The sequence below is a fragment of the Malus sylvestris genome, chromosome 17 (assembly GCF_916048215.2).
Source record: "Malus sylvestris chromosome 17, drMalSylv7.2, whole genome shotgun sequence".
NCBI classification, from domain to species: Eukaryota; Viridiplantae; Streptophyta; class Magnoliopsida; order Rosales; family Rosaceae; genus Malus; species Malus sylvestris.
In genome coordinates, this window is record NC_062276.1 from 10,825,352 (window position 1) to 10,843,992 (window position 18,641).

The 18,641-nt window shown below is 38.3% G+C and overlaps 1 protein-coding gene, 1 long non-coding RNA gene and 1 pseudogene across 4 annotated transcripts; 1 reads left to right on the plus strand and 2 right to left on the minus strand.

The window, feature by feature from the left end:
• Window positions 1–1,797: 1,797 nt before the first annotated feature.
• LOC126609737 (7-deoxyloganetin glucosyltransferase-like) lies at window positions 1,798–4,734 on the minus strand (annotated as a pseudogene).
• Window positions 4,735–7,674: 2,940 nt separating this feature from the next.
• Window positions 7,675–10,026, minus strand: LOC126609725 (7-deoxyloganetin glucosyltransferase-like). Of its 2 annotated transcripts, none has more exons than XM_050277640.1 (4): window positions 9,862–10,026; window positions 9,624–9,673; window positions 8,971–9,530; window positions 7,675–8,664 (listed from the first exon to the last, which is right to left on the minus strand). In XM_050277640.1, the coding sequence occupies exons 3-4, from the start codon at window positions 9,473–9,475 to the stop codon at window positions 7,733–7,735; spliced, it is 1,437 nt and encodes a 478-aa protein (XP_050133597.1). In that variant the 5' UTR covers window positions 9,476–9,530; window positions 9,624–9,673; window positions 9,862–10,026; the 3' UTR covers window positions 7,675–7,732. The 2 variants fall into 2 exon arrangements, with proteins under 2 accessions (XP_050133597.1, XP_050133596.1); XM_050277639.1 differs by having other exon boundaries at window positions 9,624–9,692.
• Window positions 10,027–11,299: 1,273 nt separating this feature from the next.
• Window positions 11,300–13,301, plus strand: LOC126609743 (uncharacterized). 2 transcript variants are annotated; one of them, XR_007618249.1, is made up of 3 exons: window positions 11,300–11,656; window positions 11,841–12,091; window positions 12,251–13,301. It is a non-coding gene; the product is annotated as an uncharacterized LOC126609743 (long non-coding RNA). The 2 variants fall into 2 exon arrangements; XR_007618248.1 differs by having other exon boundaries at window positions 11,863–12,091.
• The last annotated feature ends 5,340 nt before the right edge of the window (window positions 13,302–18,641 follow it).

Genomic DNA, 18,641 nt, shown 5'->3' on the forward strand with positions numbered 1-18,641 from the left:
AGTGTAGAAGAGCTCTATTTTCTTAAGCTACAATGGTTTCGCAAGGTTAGTGGTTAATTGTATTTGTGTTCATGTTTGTTTCCGCAATAATAATCTTACACTTGATGCATTAGTTTAACTTTAGGTTCATAAATGCCAATGCATTATTCTTGTGAGCCCATAAGTTTCAGATGTCAGCAGCAAGCTTGGTTCTTTTTCTCATGGGTTTACATATTTTGGACACTCTGTAGACTGCGCTGTTGCAATTCAAGCACTCAAGATGTAGACAAGTGGTTGAAGGGCACTGAATATGTACTGAAGGAACCTAAGTTTAAGCACTAAGTAGTTGCAATTTGTAAATGTATTGGTGGCTGACAATGGTGAAAAAAATATGTAGACTTTCATCTAGAGCAAATGAATGGTATTCTGAATGAAGCATCTTCTCTCTTGAAAAACGTTTTTTGACAAGAAAGTGGAAGTTTTCATAAGGGATACTTTGGATGTGATCCCTAATCCTTAACATTATTTGATTAAAACCTTAATAGTATTCAAAGTTTGATCTAAGTCTCTTGACTTTGTACACCTCATTATATTACTATTAATATTTATATTTTTATAGTTTTGACATTAATTGTTTGATATTTTATGAGATTTATAATCCTATAAATTTAAAATCCCTCAGTATAATACTATTAGAAACGGTTACAATAAAAAAATTCAAACATTTTGATTTAATAAATGGATAAAAACTATGTAAAAATAAGAAATAATAAATGGCAAAAGAATGTATCCATAGTGTTAAAAAAATTAGTACATTTTACAAAAAAAATAGGTACATTTCACATATAACAAAGTGGTACATTAATAAAGAAGAATAGATTCATTATAAATAAATTAGGGTACAGATAAAAGATTAAAAAATTATGAGTACAAATGAATTTTTTTAAAATATAGGTGCTAAAAGAAATTAATACATGGGTACAAAATAAAACTAAAAAGAAAATACTACAAATTTAAAAAAAAAATGTTGCAAATTAAAAGTGGGTACAAACTAAAAATATAAATATATGATACAAAGTTTAGGCATAAAACATAAATATATCATATGTAATTTTTCTATCATTGATTAAATATACAATGTCACGTGGTGGTATACACATGGGTACAAACACAAATAAAACTTTAGAAAATTGGACACAAAAAGAAGCTAATATATGGGTACAAATTAACAATGAAAATAAAATTGGTACAAATTAAAAAAAAATTTGCAAATTAAAAATAGGTACAAACTAAAAATAAAAATATATGATTAAAAATTTAGCCATAAATATAAATATACTAATTGTAACATTTTTAACATTAAATCAATATATTTAAAAATAAAAATAATTTATTATTCAAATAATTAATGATGTTATTAATACCCAATGACCTTGATAAAAATTGAAAATGAATAGGATTTTAATCAATAGAGTAACAAAAAGAAGGATGTGAACCTAATTTTCCCTTTTCATAATTAAAAATAAAAAATAAAATTTAGTCTAGGCTAGTCCAGAACTGCACTAAACGTTTCATAATTTTAGTACTGCTTAGTTCACTAATACAACTTAGTCCCTGAAATTAGTTTAATCTGAGATAGTCCAATGCAACAAACGCACCCTAAAAGATTATATTGACTCATTTATTGTAAAATAACTAATATAAAACTCTTATTTATAGGAGAAAACGAAAGCAAACTCAAACTTTTTTTTTTGAGGTGAACTAACCCCTGTTAAGAATACTAATTCATGGTCCACAAAAAAATCAATAAAATAACAATAAAAATAAAACTAATTTTCAACAGGGCCTCAAGAAGCATTCAACAAATGCTTTATACATTCATTCTTTTTCTGGCGTGAGGAAGAAGACAGAGGACCACTATCGCATTCAATTCCATTTGTCTGTATCGTTCAAGGCTGATAATGAATGAACAGGACTAGTAGATGAATGTTTCTATCATTTGGTATCACGTCATATCATCTTTACTAGCTTTGATGAAAACAGGTTAATTAATCGCATTCTTATGGATAACGTCCAACTTTTCTCTTCGCTGTATTCGATTCACCAAATTGTTTAAGTTTACGGATGAAGAACCGTGTGGACTGGTGGCTTCTTCTGCAAGTTTCTTCCACTCCATGGCCTTATTTCTCATTCCCGTAGCTTTCTCTCCCTCCATTAACTCTCTAACAAGCTTCTTCACTTCCTCTCTCCTCACATTCTTATCCATCTCCATACCAATGCCCCATTCTTTGCAAGTATAATGACAGTTTGTTTGCTGATCAGAATGGAATGGGCAGCATAACAGAGGCACTCCTGCAGACACACTCTCAATTGTTGAATTCCAACCGCTGTGTGTTAAAAACCCTCCAATCGATGGGTGGTTAAGTACTTGCTCTTGTGGGCACCAACTCGCTATTAGACTTCTTCCCTAAGTTTCATCCACAAACTCAGGTGGTAAAATTGCGGATTCACCGATGACCAAGTCAGGCCTAATTACCCAAAAGAAAGTAAGCTTGCTATTTTCAAGTCCCCAACCAATCTCCAGAAACTGTTCTGGTGTAATGAACGATGCGCTGCCAAAATTCACGTAAACAACAGAATTTGACGCCTTGGCGTTTAGCCATTTAAGGCACTCCGTTTCTTCTTTCCATAAGCTGTATCCCATAGGCTTCAAAGGGTCTTCTAGTATCTGATCGAGAAGCAATTGCAGAGGGCCAACCACGTAAACATGTGGAAGTATGGATGAGAGAGCCGCCAAAACATCTTGTTCCAGTGCATCAAAAGTATGAACAACAACTGCTGAAGCTTTATGAGCTCTGTCCACTGCTTCTAAGATGTGTCTAAAGTAGATATCGTCGGGATTTGTAGTTTGAAAGAGGGTCGGTAGGTCCCTTAGACGGATAGTTTTCATTCCCGGAATCCAATCTATTACCTTGTCCAGAAATCCATTTGTGAAATAACTCTCATCTAAAATATTCAAGTAAAGAAAAATGATCATTTGATTAGGACAAGAAATTAATAAATCTAGTTTAAACAATTGCTTCCATTATTTCTTCACCTTTGAGTGGTGCAAGTCCCTTTTCCACCAAAGCGGGGTACTGCATAAACCCCATAAAGCTGCTTGCTGCAAAAGTAAAGAACAGTGCTATAGGAATGCCAAGTTTCTCAGCTGCAAGGGTCGTGAATGACATGAAACCATCTGAAACAAGTTGAATATCAGAGTGCGCAATGAATAAAACTAACAAAATAAGAATATTATTAAACAAACGAGAATGCTAAATCGGCTACAAAAGCCTAAAGGTTACATTGTGAATGACTTGTTTTCAAACTAAATTACAAGCTCTATTTATAGAGAACCAAACCTAAGAAACTCTAACTCGGATGGGCTAGGCCCAAATCCTAAACTAACAAGAAAAACCCAAATATTAAAATAAACCTAAATACTAATATTTTCCAACACCTCATGTCAAACTCATGGCAGTACACAACATGAGTTTGCCAACAAGCAGATGTGGATGCAAGCCTCCAAATTCTAATGTCAATGCCGATGTCGATGCCGGTACACAACATGAGTTTGCCAACAAGCAGATGTGGATGCAAGCCTCCAAATTCCAATGCCAATGCCGATGTCGATGTCAATGCTGATGCCGATACTGACTTCCGAACAAACAAACAAAAAATCCAGCCAAATTTTTTTTCCCTTTGCCAGCATGGGCCTCAAACAAGCAACCAATTTTTTCTTGTTTCTTCCTTTTTTTTTACTCCCCTTTTTTTCCTTCTTTTTTCATTCCATTCTACTTTTTCCTCTTTTTTCCTTTGCAGCAATACAGACTTGCGGATACTCTTGCAGGCTGTGGCGTTCAAAGGTGCAGAAGCAGAGTCACGGGACAAAAAACGAACGAACAATTTTTTTCTTCTTGCAAACAATCAATACCAACTAACAATCTGAACACGAACGACAACGGAAACAAGCAAACAGATACCAACCCGAAGCAGATTAAATCCCGAAGAATCAAACCTGCTCTGATACCAAGTTGAATATCAGAGTGCGCAACGAATAATACTAACAAAATAAGAATATTATTAAACAAACGAGAATGCCGAAACGGCTACAAAACCCTAAAGGCTAGATCGTGAATGACTTGTTTTCAAACTAAATTACAAGCTCTATTTATAGAGAACCAAACCTAAGAAACCCTAACTCGGATGGGTTAGGCCCAAATCATAAACTAACAAGAAAAACCCAAATACTAAAATAAACCTAAATACTAATATTTTCCAACAAAACAATGCAAGTCACTGGAGGATTAACATCATTGGACGTTAATGCAGTGTTGAATTTTTCGACGAGGCTAAGAAACGGAGGTAAGATACTTTGCCTGATGAAATGAAAGAGCAAAATGATGTCTTCTGGGGTACGTTTATCCGAACTAATTGTATGACCATCTGGGATTGTTTCGTATCGAAAATCAGGCAAGCCATCAAGCGAGTTGGGTCCAAGGGATTTAAGAAATTGCTTGTGGATGTACTCCGTGTTGACAAAGGTTATATGAAAACCTCTATGGTGGAGGAGCTTTGCTAATTTAAGCATTGCCTTTATATGACCTTGAAATGGAAGCGGAACTTATACAGCATGAGGCTTCTTGCCTTCTGCCATGGAGTTCATCTTGGGTTGTGTGGTTCGTCTAGTCTGACCCTTTTATCGAATACGGTAGATTGTTGTACATAACACCGTTTGACAGTGAGTAGTGAGAAGCCTGTGGGTTTATCTTGTCCCCGTACGTATGTGGTCGAGTTAAACTCAATTGTCAATTCTTTAGGTTTATCGTGTTTCAGTCTGTACATGTGGTTGTATTTAACCGACAAGGCTCGATCGTCCTATTCTTATAGAGACAACGGGCTACACAGTTCATATAATTTATTTTTGGGGCTTTTTGATCCATTTCCAAAAACATAAATGATTTTTAGAAGTGAGTCTAATTATCTAATTACATTTTTTTATACTCTTTTTATATTTTCTAAATATATTAAAAATCAATTAAAATCTTCGGCTAAACCACACAATGAGCAACTAATTTGGTATCGAATTCGCCATCCACGAAATTTGAACTTAAGACCCCTCACTTCCAAGTGAAAAGGAATACTACCAAACCGTAATATTGAGTGACAATTGAAGAGAGAATTATTGATAATAAAATAATTAAATTTAAGGAATTGGACCTATTTTAATAAATTGGACTATTCTCAAAAGATTGGACTAATATCAAGTTTCCTTTTTTTTTTAAGAAAAATTAATGAAAATGGCTTGAAAACTTTGAGTTTTAATGATAAGGACAAAATAAAAGGTAAAGTGAATAGTATCAGGATTGACTTTTTAGTGTTAAAATATGGTTTTTCGTTAAAGTGAACAGTATCGGGAGCTTTTCGTTAAAGTTCCTATTTTTTTTTATTAGTTTGGAAAGGGCCTTGAGGGGTTCATTCTAGTGGAGTTAGTTATTTCTAATTTCTCTTAGCAAATGGGAGTGGCCTATACTCGTAGTTTCCCAAAAAAAAAAAAACAAAGGAGGTTATAGTTGTCTCCGAGATGTCTTTTAAACTTCCAAAACCACATTTTAAATTCTATAATAAAAATCAAACTTCTCATTTGTTGTCCGATTAATATCGTTTTGCTTTCATTTAATTTCTCAAGGCCTTTGAGTTACCCATAGGGTGTTGTAATCAGGTTATTTAAGCCATTCATTGACTCCTATTATGGTGATCTTTCAATCTTAATCAAACAAATCCTTTGGGACTATTCTCAAAATTGGTGGATTCCAAAATTTTGCCTTTAAATTACGTTTGCAATCCTTTAAACTTAGTATTGCGTCAGTTTCGCCCTATGATATATATATGAGAATTGTTATTGGCACTCCAAACTTTCTATAATTAGAAAGAAAAATACATTTGTGAGGAGTGTAGAATGAGATTTTAGGAGTGTTAATAACACTTCCCTATATATATATATATATATATATATATATATATATATATATATATATATATATATATATCAGAGTATAATAAGGTTCCATTCAAGCATATTCATATGGTATATATGCAAAGGATAAAATTCAAAGCTACGTACTTTCCAGTATAGGTCAAACTACTCGATTTGATTATGAAAATATACGACTCTTGTGCTTGATTAGGGTTTTCGTACTTTTGTTTTTCTTTTCTGAATAAACGACATTATCTACACTAAGGGAAAGTGAGTGATTTATACTTGTAGCTCTTTTCAAGAAGGTATTATGCGCTCAAAATGAAGCACAGACGCCAAATTTGTAAATTCCCATTGTGTCCTATTGTTTTGTCAATTTTATAGCGCTTCCTTTTTTTTTTTACTTCTCGTACAAATTCACCCAAATCTTGTCCTAGATCAGTCACCTTCACTTGTAAAGAACTCGCCCTCGAGTTCATCTTAAAAGAACTAGCGTTGACAGGAATCTTGATAAGTTGTTAGACATAGGATTCAATCCGAAGAACCCAACTTGGCCTTTAGTTGGAATCACAAAGGAACTAATACCATACAAAAGGATACATGCAGTTACTTGAAGGAAAAATTTTACTACCGTAATCCCAAAGGGTTTGTTTGACTAATGATTGAAAAATCATTACAATAGGAGCCATCCAATGACTTGCATAACCTGATTACAACACTTTGTGGGTAACTCAAAGGCCTTAGGATATTAAATGAAGGAGAAACGACATTAATCAGACAACAAATGAAAAGTCTGATTTTTATTACAAAATTTAAAATGCAATTTTGGAAGTCTAAAATCAATCATAGATCACTGGAAAGTAGTGAGTTAGAACAAAGACGTCGTGCTCTTTTCAAGAAGGTATCATGTGTCTAAAACGGAGCTCACATGTTAAATTTGTAAATTCCCACTGCGTCCTTTTATCTTGTCAAATTTAAAACGCTTTTTTAAGACCCACTTCCTAAGGTATTTCAACTATCCGAAATATCAATATTTTAGATATTCCGTCAAAAATCATGTCTACCAAAAAACACCTAAATATGAACCCATATGACCATTGGAATAAGGATTTAGAGTTTCTTTGTAGAACTGTATTTGTCTATTTTCTTCACTACAAATGAATGTCTTAATAATGATATATGAATTATGTTTTAGAAGATAAACGGTTCAAATCGTTAAAATACATCATAGAGTGACCCCCACAAAAACTCTATCAGAAGTCATGCAAAAAATATAGTGCAACGAATCCATCCCTTATAAATATAATCACCAGATTCCGCTCTTCTATAAAATTTGGGCTTTACAATGGTTACAATAATTTTTAAAACTTGCATATTTTTCTCAAAAATTCTGAAAAAGGACATTAATTACCAAATTATAAATTTCATTCTCAATGTGGGTATTAAGAAAAGCCCTTGTGGTTGTATTTTGATTTCAACACCGTTTGACGATGAGATATTGTATGTTGTGATACTCCATGTTCTCAGTTTCTTGTTGTGTTGATGAACTTGAGAGAGTCGATTCTTTAGGTTCGTTGTCTTCTTTTTTGTTCAGGTCTGTGTATTTTGATTTCAACACTACACTCTACATTCGCACTCCTGCACGTGCCAAAGTCCTTATTTTAATCACGCATGCTATGTAATTTCAAAGCATTGTTCTTCCCATTGTAACAGTAGAGATTTTTATGGATACACGATCTACCTTTTTCTTAATAGCACTTGATTCACCAAATTGTCTAAATTTCTAGTCGAAGAACCCTGTGGACTGGTAGCTTCTTCCGCAAGTTTCTTCCACTCCATGACCTTGTTTTTCATTTTCTTGCCCTTCTCCCCTTCCATTAACTCTCTAACAAGCTTCTCCACTTCATCTCTCTTCACATCATTATCAATCTCCATGCCGATCCCCCATTCATTGCAAGTATAGTAACAGTTGGTTGTCTGGTCGGCAAAGAAGGGCCAACAGAGCATAGGCACCCCTGCAGACAAGCTCTCAATGGTTGAATTCCAACCGCTGTGCGTCAAAAACCCGCCAACCGACGGATGGTTTAGGACTTGCTCTTGGGGGCACCAACTCGCTAGTAAACCTCTTTCCTTGGTTTCAAACTCAAACTCTGGTGGAAAAATCGCTGATTCACCAATAACCAAATCAGGTCTAATTGCCCACAAGAAGGGAAGCTTACTATTTGCAAGGCCCCAACCAAACTCCCAAAGCTGTTGTGGTGTCAGGGATATTAAGCTGCCAAAATTCACATAAACAACTGAATTTCGCGCCTTGGTGTTTAACCATTCAAGGCACTCGGTTTCTTCTTTCCACATACTATATCCCATAGGCTTCAAAGGGTCTAGTGGAAATTGATTGAGAAGCAATTGGAGAGGGCCAATGGAATAAACAGGTGGAGGTATAGATGACAGAGCACTCAAAACATCCGGCTCCAATGCATCAAAAGTATGAACAACAACTGCTGAAGCTTCATGAACTCTTTCAACTGCTTCCAAGGAGAATTTAAACACAAGGTCATTCGGATCTGTAACTCGAAAGCAAGTTGGGAGATCCCTCAAACGGATACCCTTCATTCCTGGAACCCAATCAATTACCATCTCCAAAAATCCATTTGTCAAGCAGCTCTCGTCTACAACACAACATCCAAGTAAAGGCAAATTAATCTCATCAATAGTTTGTCTGATAAATTGGCAAAAGGAGTATTTAGGGCCTCTATGGAACTGCATGACAAAGCTAAATGCACTTTCTAACAACCAAAAGCACTTCCAACTATATTTCGAAGAAAAACTTAAAAGTGCTTATGATCATGTAGAAGGGTGTTCTGGACTCATGAATGAAACCACTTGGATTTTTAATAAATTTCGTACAAATTTATAATAGAAGCTGAAGCACTTAGGCAAAAAATCTTACTAGGAGAAGTGCTTCAGCTTCTCACCTTTCAAAGGCGCAAGTCCTTTTTCCACCAAAATAGGATATTGTTTAGAACCCATGAAGCCGGCTGCAGCAAAAGGAAAGAAGGCAACGATAGGAATTTCAAGCTGTTTAGCAGCTGTGATGGTCGATGTCATAAAACCATCTGAAACCATACAAGTCACTGGAGGATTCCTGTCATTCAGTTTCTTGAGGAGGTTAAGCAACGGAGCCAAGAAGTTCTTTCTGATGGACTCCTGAAGCAAAGGGAACTCTTGGCGGGTATCGTTATCTGAAAGGCCATCTGGGATTGATTCATACCGGAAGTCAGGCAAGCCATTGAGGGAGCTGGGGCCAAGAGAGTTAAGAAAGCGCTTGTGGTTGTACTCTGTGTTAACAAAAGTAATGTGAAAGCCTTTGTGGTGGAGGAGCTTTGCAAGTTTTAGCATTGCCGTTACATGGCTTGGAAGTGGAAGCGGAGTACATACAGCATGAGGCTTATTGCCTACTACTTCTTTGGAACTAGTCATCACGTCACGGCCGGTCTTGAGTTTTTTGGTGCCTGGGGCGAACGCTCAAACTGTGCTGTTCTCAATACAAGAACAATATATTTAAAAGAAATATTCAAAGCAAATATTCACAACCAAAGCACAGATTCACAATCAAAGCACAAGTTACCTGAGGGGTATTGCAGCAGCTCTGTGCTCTTCTGGTACTTGCGGATTTCACTGCGGCGTATTCACACACCTTACAATCACAATCCAGCAACATAAAACCATATATCTTAAAACACCCAGAATTCAAATTACAAAACAAGAATAATCAATTACCAAATCTTAATTTATATCAGTATTAGCCAGAATCAATACAAATTTTAAGATTAACTGGGCAGCTAAATGCGGGTTTGATTACATACCCAAGAGTAACAGTTCCAGGACCGACGGGACCGTTGGTCAACGTGTGGGTACACAGCCACTGGGTGGACGGTGCAGCCGCGCAGGACCGTTGAGTCTGGGTCTTGCCGTCTTGGCCGAGCTCATGTTAACACCGACCCAATGCCGACCCTCCATCTCATATTATATGTATATATATGTGTGTGTGTGTGTGTGTATGCGTGTGTATATATGTATATATTATATGTGTATTGTATGTACACATATATTTGGTATATACTTCAACTTTGTATGATGATTATTCATATAAACAATGGACGGTCGAGTTCGCTCTTTGTATTTTTGACCTATGTGGCACATGTGGTGGCACTTTAGCTTTGTCGTCTATGCTCATTCGTGTGGTTCGTATTCATTTTAATTTTTTTTTTAACAAACAGTATTTTCTATACTAAAATGTAAGGGAGAGGATTAAGTCTCATACTGGACTAGATGTAATATTGCGGTTCAAATTCGTTTTTAGGAAGAATTGAACTTAAAGACCTCTTACTTACAAGTGAAATGAGAGTTCGGCTAAACTATATAATAGGCAACCTAATTTAATATTAAATTCGTCACCTACGAGTTTTAAACTAAAGATCTCTCACTTACAAGTGAAGAGTAATACTACCAGACCGTAGTACTGAATGACAATCTTTTCTTCTCTTTAAAAATGATTTATTTTTCTCTTTTAAGATTCTACCATCTAATTCTAGGACACTTACGCGTTCCCAATTGGATTGCTTTCTTAGTGTAGCATCTTTTTGTTCGCTGTACACGTGATATTTTCATTTCTCTTTACAGCCCCCTAATTCCCAAATCCCAATTGACTCACCCTAACCCAAACGGATCCCTATCAAACCACCACCACTTGGTCCACCTATCTCCTCTTCACCGCCATCTGGTACATCTCTATCCACCACTGCCTAATCTCTAATTTCCAAATTAAAATTGATCTGTATTTGATGAAAATTTTGAATTTTAGAACAGATTATAGTTAATGCTATGATAATTGGGATGCAATTTCTGGTTCTTGTTTTTATATTAATTTGATCATGTGTTCATAGCTCATTTATAATTTTTTTAGCTTAATTAACTGACATAAAATTTTGTTTTTATCAACTGACATGTGTAGAAATTAAAAGTATGGAATGATATTAAAAACAAATATCATCATCTTAATTTAGACAATCCTATTTCAGATAGTTCCGCTCCAATCTTGGATTGTTTCGATCTGATGATAGATTATCCTCCTAATATTTGGGATGAGCTGTATATTGGTGATACCTTTAGACCTACAAATCATACTTTTTTTCGGAATATAAAACCTCGTCGTGGACAAATTTAGTCTTTGTCGTTTGTAATGTTATTTGTACCATGAATATGAATAAAAACTTAGTATTACAATCTAGCTTTTAAACACTACAAGAAAAAGGCCCTTTAACGACACTTTATTTGCGACATAGCACACAACCATCGCAAATTCTCAATAATATAGCGCGCATGGTGTTTGGGATGAAACCTTTGCGACTCTAGTTTAAGTAACGTCGCAAATGATGTATTTGATACGACGCCCTTCCAAACAATTTCATTTAGCGCCTGATTTTCATTTAACGCGCCCCATCTTTAAAAGAAAGATATTTCGCCGTTTTTAATCTTTCGGTAAAGTTAATGGCTGCTTCTCAGATCTACAATCAAGTTGCCCCAAATCAAATCCCCTCTCTCTCTCCGATTCACAGTCAAGCGCCGATTTCCAGCGAAGCTATGCTCTGATCACTTGCCGTATGCTCTCTCTCTCTCTCTCTCTGTTTGTTTCCTGAGAAAAGTTTTGATGAATGAAAAATACGATTCGGTTTCTTGCGTTTTCTCACTAACTAAACATAAATATCGCTCAGTGTTCATAATTACGGAATGGTCTTTGACTTCTCTTTGTAAATGAAGTTTTGATTTCTCTTTTTGGTGCCAGTGCGTCTAAATATGATTTACAGTGTGAAGGAGTTTTTGGAAGATGGGGTTTATATGTACCCACTGATGTGAAGGTGAAGCAGATGAAGAGGGCAAAGTCGGACTGCGTGACGGTGCATAAGGAGTTTAGCATGCAAGGATAGGGATTCGGTGGTGATTGCTTATGAGGTTAAGGATAAACCCTCGGTGTTGAAGGCGGAGGATTGGGACTGGGTTGTGGTGGTTTTCGTCTTGTTGAGATTTTCAATAAGAGTAAGTGGAAACTTTCAGTTCTAAGGTTTTAATTGCATTAAGAAATTGTTATCTTGGTCATTGAGATTGTAGCTTTCTGAATTTGTTTTATGTAACTTTTGAAAGCGCATTCTAGCTGTTATGGATTGTGTTGTTTGTGTATGTTGTCTTGTGATGCAGTTATGGGGGTTTTCATGCGATTCAAAGATGATAGTGTGGAGTCAGAGCAAAGATTGTGAACCCGTGGAATGTGAAGATCATCTCGGTTGGTTGGTAAAATTTATTTGATTTAATGTGTTACCAATAAAAAACTAAGTTATGCTTGTAGGAAAAATCAAATTAATTGTCTTAATTTCTTGCTGCAATGGAAAAAAAAAATGGTTCCCTTTCATTTATGCTTGTAGGAAAATCAGAATGATTGCTTTCAAGGTCAATGGTTTGTTAGACCCCTGGAACCATTATGCACACAAGTAGTTAATAGTTACCCCTTCCTTTGTGCTTTAATTATCTTGATTTGTATCGCTACAATGAAATATGATTGCTATTATTTACCTGTAAGAATTTCACTGCATCGAATACGTATATTTACCAAAATAAAAAGTACATGGGAGGGGGGATTGCTCATGAATTTCTAAGATTGGTCCTGATTGTATAATGGCTTGCTCAAATTGGTTGCCTATGTTGTGAAGCCTACATACCAAATAATTTTCACACACCTTATCATTATTTAAGATTTGCATAGAAAAAGGAGGACACACTTGTTATTGCAAAGGGAAACTCTTTTTTGTTAATAGCTTGTGTTATATGAAAGTGTTCTCTCATGATTTTGCGCTTATCCTGTGTTTCTGACTGCAGATTCCTTGTCCGCAGTGATATGCCTCTCAGAGTGCTTCCCAAGTTTATTGGGGTTCAACTTGTTAACTTTCATATTCAATTGTATTTCAAGAACACTACACCTCTCATTGATAAGCAGAGCTGCAGTTTTTTCTTTTTGTTTCCCAAATTATTTGCCTACCTTGTGTTTGAAGAACTTCAATTCTAGCACTGTTGCAGAGGCTTTGATGTCTGAATTTGATGCGGAGAATAAGGGTGACAATGGAGATCTTCACACAGCCTACACTGGCAAAGGGAAAGGAGACGACTCTGAATCATTAATGTGTTACCAGTAAGAGTTCCATTGAATTAGATACTTTTAATTCCCAGTCAATTGGCGGACATACCTCTGTTTTAATTTGAGCCTCTATGAAGAGGACTAAGAGTAGAGCTGCTGCAAGGAGTGACATAATTACTCGCAGGATCAAGGGGAGGAAGTTAGTTGTCGAACTAACAAACCAATCTGGAGTGACAATTCCTGTAGGATTATAGATGGTATAAATGTTTAGGATAATGTATATATGTTTAAATACTAGAAGTGAAATACATTCTTCATTCTCAAAGAAACCAAATAAATATTTTTGGATTTGTGAATTATGAATAGTATCAGTGAGGTTGGATTGTTATTTTAGTTTGGAACCTATAGTAAATTTCAAATGAAATAATTTTGGTGAAGCTATTAAAAATAATGTTGTTGTGGCGTCTCATTTGATGCACACTTTTTTTTTAACCTGAGACCATTTATTTGCGATGCGTAATCTACTGTTGCAAACCCGTAGTAAATAGTATTTGCGATGCACTAAAAGTGTTGCATATAATCGACCAAACATTTACGATACCACTTTGTTGCGACGCGTTACTAACCGTCGCAAGGCCGTCGTTAAAGGGCTATTACGACGCATTTGGCTACTTTTGCGACGCGTTTTAAGCGTCCCATAAGACCCATTTTTTTGTAGTGAAATAAATAAAAAAACGACAGCGGTATGAAGGAAGCTTATTGATATTGAAAAAAGAGGTTACACCAAGTTAGGGAGGACATAAACCTTACCCCTCATAGAACAAGAAAATAAAATACAAGAAAAGAAGGGGGTACATGGACATTACGTACCTCTCTTGAAATAGAATATACAAGAAAGGAAGGCGTGGACATAAGACCAAACCTTTCTAAAATAAAACCTGAAAGGTAAGAACCTGCAACACAAGCTACAAAACAAAAAAGGGAATCCAGAAGGATTAGGTAAAAAAGAAAACTACAAATTAAGCAAGGGAGACAAACTTGTAGGCCGGCATGCCCAAAAAAATTTGAATGCAAAAAAGGATGAATGTGTATAGGAGGAGCGGCATGCCAAACAAGTGAAGACGAGAGAAACCCTAAATTGACTAATTTGTTAGCCACTGCATTCCTTCTCGAAATATATAAGGGCAACGGAATACCATGGCATGTAATTGAGAATACAAATTTTCCAATGTCCTTGGAGTGACTGAGGAGGAAAAAAAGAACCATAAGCAAAACAAGACATCACGCTAGAAGAGTCACTTTCAACTTTCAAGCCATAAATTTTGCCAACCTTGCACGTGAGCCAACTTTACAGCAAAGTTGACAGCATGAAGCTTCACATAGAAAGAAGTATGATGCCCCAAGCTCAAAGAAAAACCACCAAAAAAAGAACCTGCAAAATCTCGGAAAGCCCCATCACAAACCCCAAGACCCAAGTTACCTTTAGCAATGCAATCAATATTTACCTTTGTTTGTACCATACTTGACCAATCCCGAAACTACCGAGCACCGGCCAACGCTATACTGTCAAGGACCCAGAAGAGTTCCCCTCCGACCAGGAGGCCAATCACTACTCGACACGTGTCAAGATTAGAAGCCAATCAGAGCGCAGCACGTGTCGACATCAAGAACCAATCACAACATGACACATGTCAATGTGACAAAGCTACAAGTTTTTCTATAAATAGGGGTCATTCCCCCACAATATTGCCTAATGCCATTTTGTGTTAAATCATTCACAAGAACTCACTAAATTGAGAGCTTGATCCTTTGTACTTGTGTAAGCCCTTCACTACTAATAAGAACTCCTCTACTCCGTGGACGTAGCCAATCTGGGTGAACCACGTACATCATGTGTTTGCTTCTCTGTCTCTATTCATTTACGTACTTATCCTCACTAGTGACTGAAGCAACCAAGCAACCAAGCGAAGGTCACAAAACCTGACACTTTCTGTTGTACCAAAGTCCTCGCTGATTTTGTGCATCAACATTTGGCGCCGTCTGTGGGAAACGACACTTATTCCTACTCTCTTCAGCTGTGTCAAGCTGGTTTCTATCATTCGTACACTTTCTTTTGATCAGGCATCCCTCTCCAGCATGGGAAGCGAAGGAAGCCACAGCACACAGAATGACACCCCCCTTGCACATAGTGCGAAACAACGAAAGAAGGAAGGAAAACGAGTTCTTCTTCAAGCTAAAGTCGATGAGTTGGAAGCTCAGAACAACAAGATAGCAATGAAGAATGAGGTCCTCCAGGAGCAATATGAGAAGCTCTTCGAGACACTCCACGAAGCTAGGCAAGCTCAGACACGCGAGCTTGTTGCCCCCGTGGGAGAGCTTGTTGCCCCCGTGGAAGTCAACCATCAACTGGGTGCCCTCCAACATGGAGGGTCACATGCATTCGACATAGATATCCCTGATAGGGAACAGATTACCCCTCGACTTGATAATCAACATGAGGCTTCTCTTAACCCAGTTGCTTCGACCCGAACCATGAGAAGTGGAGGGAGACACCTCTTTGCTGAAGGGGCAGAAGGATCGAAAGCCGTCTTTCGCGATTGTCGGGATTTCCTGAAGCAACGTCGAGAGAATTCCATCCATATAAGCTCAAAGATCAATGACCCAAGGATTTCTGAGAGACTCGGTCCCCTGCCACGGCCCAAGCCGGCCACCAATTTGGGGAAGGGGCAACAGGTCCTAGAGAGACATGAGGGTACAGGGGACTCAGAGGTGTTCCGACAGACATACCCTGGAAGCCAGTACAGCGAGTCCAGGGAAAAATCACATGCCCTTGATCAAACCTTCCTAATTCCAAAAGGAGATGGAGATTTACGAAAGAAAGCTCCAGTGACACATAACTCCGCTCAGGACCCCCTTGTCCTACAACTTCTTGAGGAAGTAAACAAGTTGAAGGCTGAACGTCAGGCTGAAATACCTGACTGGAACCAACCCAGGCCTGGCCCTCTTACAAGGAGGATCCTCAACACCCCCCTTCAAGCAAAGACAAAGCAAAAGCTTGGCTTGCAACTTTATACTGGAAAAGAGGACCCGATTGAGCACCTTAACCTCTTTGAGTCCACCATGGCATACCGGATGCACACCGACGAAGAGCGATGTCTTCTCTTCCCCTCCACCCTCTCTAGTGGAGCTCTAAATTGGTATTGTCGTCTTACACCTGAGACGGTAGACTCATTTGAGGAATTGAGGAAACTATTTGTTTCCCAACACATTTTCCAAACCGATCGCTTGCACTCTGCAGATGACTTGTACACTATCCGCCAGAAGCCAGACGAGTCATTACGTATGTATGCTGGCCGCTTCAGCCATGAATACTCCCGGTGTGCCGAGGCAGACGACAAGACTGCCCTCAAAGCCTTCACGGCAGGCCTACGTGATTGTTTCTTTAAATACATGATCAATGCCAATACTTGGAAGACTTACTCTGAGGTGATGGCGCAGGCTTATAACCATGCCTCCGCCGAGGCAAAGACATATCAGGAGAAACCCCCTACAACCATCCTTTATCAACAAGTGGGAGGTGGAAGCCAGACTCACCTAAATGAGAAGACCTCGACTTTCCAAACAGCAGTGGCACCTCCCCATGCCTTGCATAATGCTTCACCGAATCAACAGACATATCAATTTCAAGGCAAGAGGAAGGATTTCCATCCTCACCACTCTCCTTTCAGTAAAAAGAGTAAGGGACACTATCCCGATAACCAAGGGTATCGCCACAATAACGCTCGCCCCCAGGCAGTCAATGCAGTGGGTCAAACCCGCGTCAAGATACCCCCTACCCCAAGGTATGAGACATACACGCCCTTGAATGCCACATGCGCGGCCATTTACCCCAGCATAGCTCACCTGATACCAAAGCCAAAGCCGAGGCACCCAGATTACACGCCCCCGAATAACGCGGGCATGTTTTGTTGCTACCATGAGCATAACGGCCATGATAGCGAGAAATGTATCATCCTCCGTGATCGTATTGAAGCTTTGGCACGAGAAGGAAAAATTGATCAATTCCTCCTTCACCCTCAAAGGGATAACCGTAACCAACGCCAGGTGAATGTCATATATTCCATAAGCGGCGGCACACCCATATCTGAATCTTCCAATAGGGCCATGAAAAACAGTGAACGAATTCTGAGGCCTGGTCACCAAGTGTTTCACGTGGAAGACATCAGGGGAGGGAAGTATCAAAAGCCTAACTGGGATCCGATATGTTTCTACCCTGAGGAAGAAAGAGGCATCATCTACCCTCATAACGACCCATTGATCGTGGAGGCTCACATAGCCAACTTTGATGTTCGACGAATCCTCGTAGACACAGGGGCTTCGGTCAATATCATGTTTGCCGAAGCTTTCAGGGCACTCAGTGTAGCTGAACACTTGCTCGATCGCTCGATTTCTCCTCTGATAAGCTTCTCCGGTGATATCGTGCAACCCTTAGGGAGCATACATTTACCCTTTACTATTGGTACAGGCCCTTACACGGCTACCATTACCACTAACTTCCTAGTGGTTGACTGCCCAACGGCATACAATGTCATATTTGGGCGCACAGGCATCAATGATCTCAAGGCTATGGTATCCACGCATATGCTGTTGATGAAATTTCCAACCCCCCATGGCAACGGCTACATCAGAGGAGATCAGCTTAGTGCACGATCATGTTACAACACTTCAGTTAAGCAACAACACTTGCCCGGACCCAAGGAAACCCTGTCTGTACATGACCAAGTCACAAAGACCAGCCTAGATGAAGCGAACTTGGATCTTCCTGATAGCAACAATCAACCCGATGATCCTCGAGATGACTCTTTCACCCAGCAAGCCCAACCTGCTGAAGAGTTGGAGAAGGTACCTATCTCAAGAGATTATCCAGATCGCATGGTGAAGATTGGCACCACATTGTCACCACCCCTTCGGTTAGCATTGATATCTTTTTTGAAAGAGAACACTGAAGTCTTCGCCTGGTCATACGAGGACATGCCAGGCATCTCTCCCGATGTCATCTGTCATCGTTTGAGTATTGACCCCAAGATCAAGCCGGTGAGACAGAAGCGAAGATCTTATGACGCTGAACGATACGAGGCAATGAAAGCAGAAGTTGAAAAACTCAAAGGCATAGGCTTTGTCCGCGAAGTCAATTACCCGACATGGGTAGCAAATGTGGTCCTTGTTAAGAAAAATCCGACCAAAGAAAGTCTTTTGCTTCAAAAGGTCTTGTGGAGAATGTGTGTTGACTACACCGACCTAAACAAAGGGTGTCCGAAAGATAGCTTCCCTCTTCCTCTTATTGACAGACTTATAGACTCTACGGCCGGGTGTGAACTCCTGAGCTTCATGGATGCTTACTCAGGATACAACCAAATCCTCATGAACCCTTCGGATCAAGAACACACAGCCTTCACTACC

What these genes read in the sequence shown, in the direction of transcription:
- LOC126609725 (XM_050277640.1), bottom strand. Translation starts at nt 9,475, where the DNA reads ATGACTAGTTCCAAAGAAGTAGTAGGCAATAAGCCTCATGCTGTATGT. An exon ending in AGGACTTGCGCCTTTGAAAG is followed by an intron (nt 8,665 to 8,970) that starts GTGAGAAGCTGA and finishes GTTGTGTTGTAG; the next exon opens with ACGAGAGCTGCTTGACAAAT.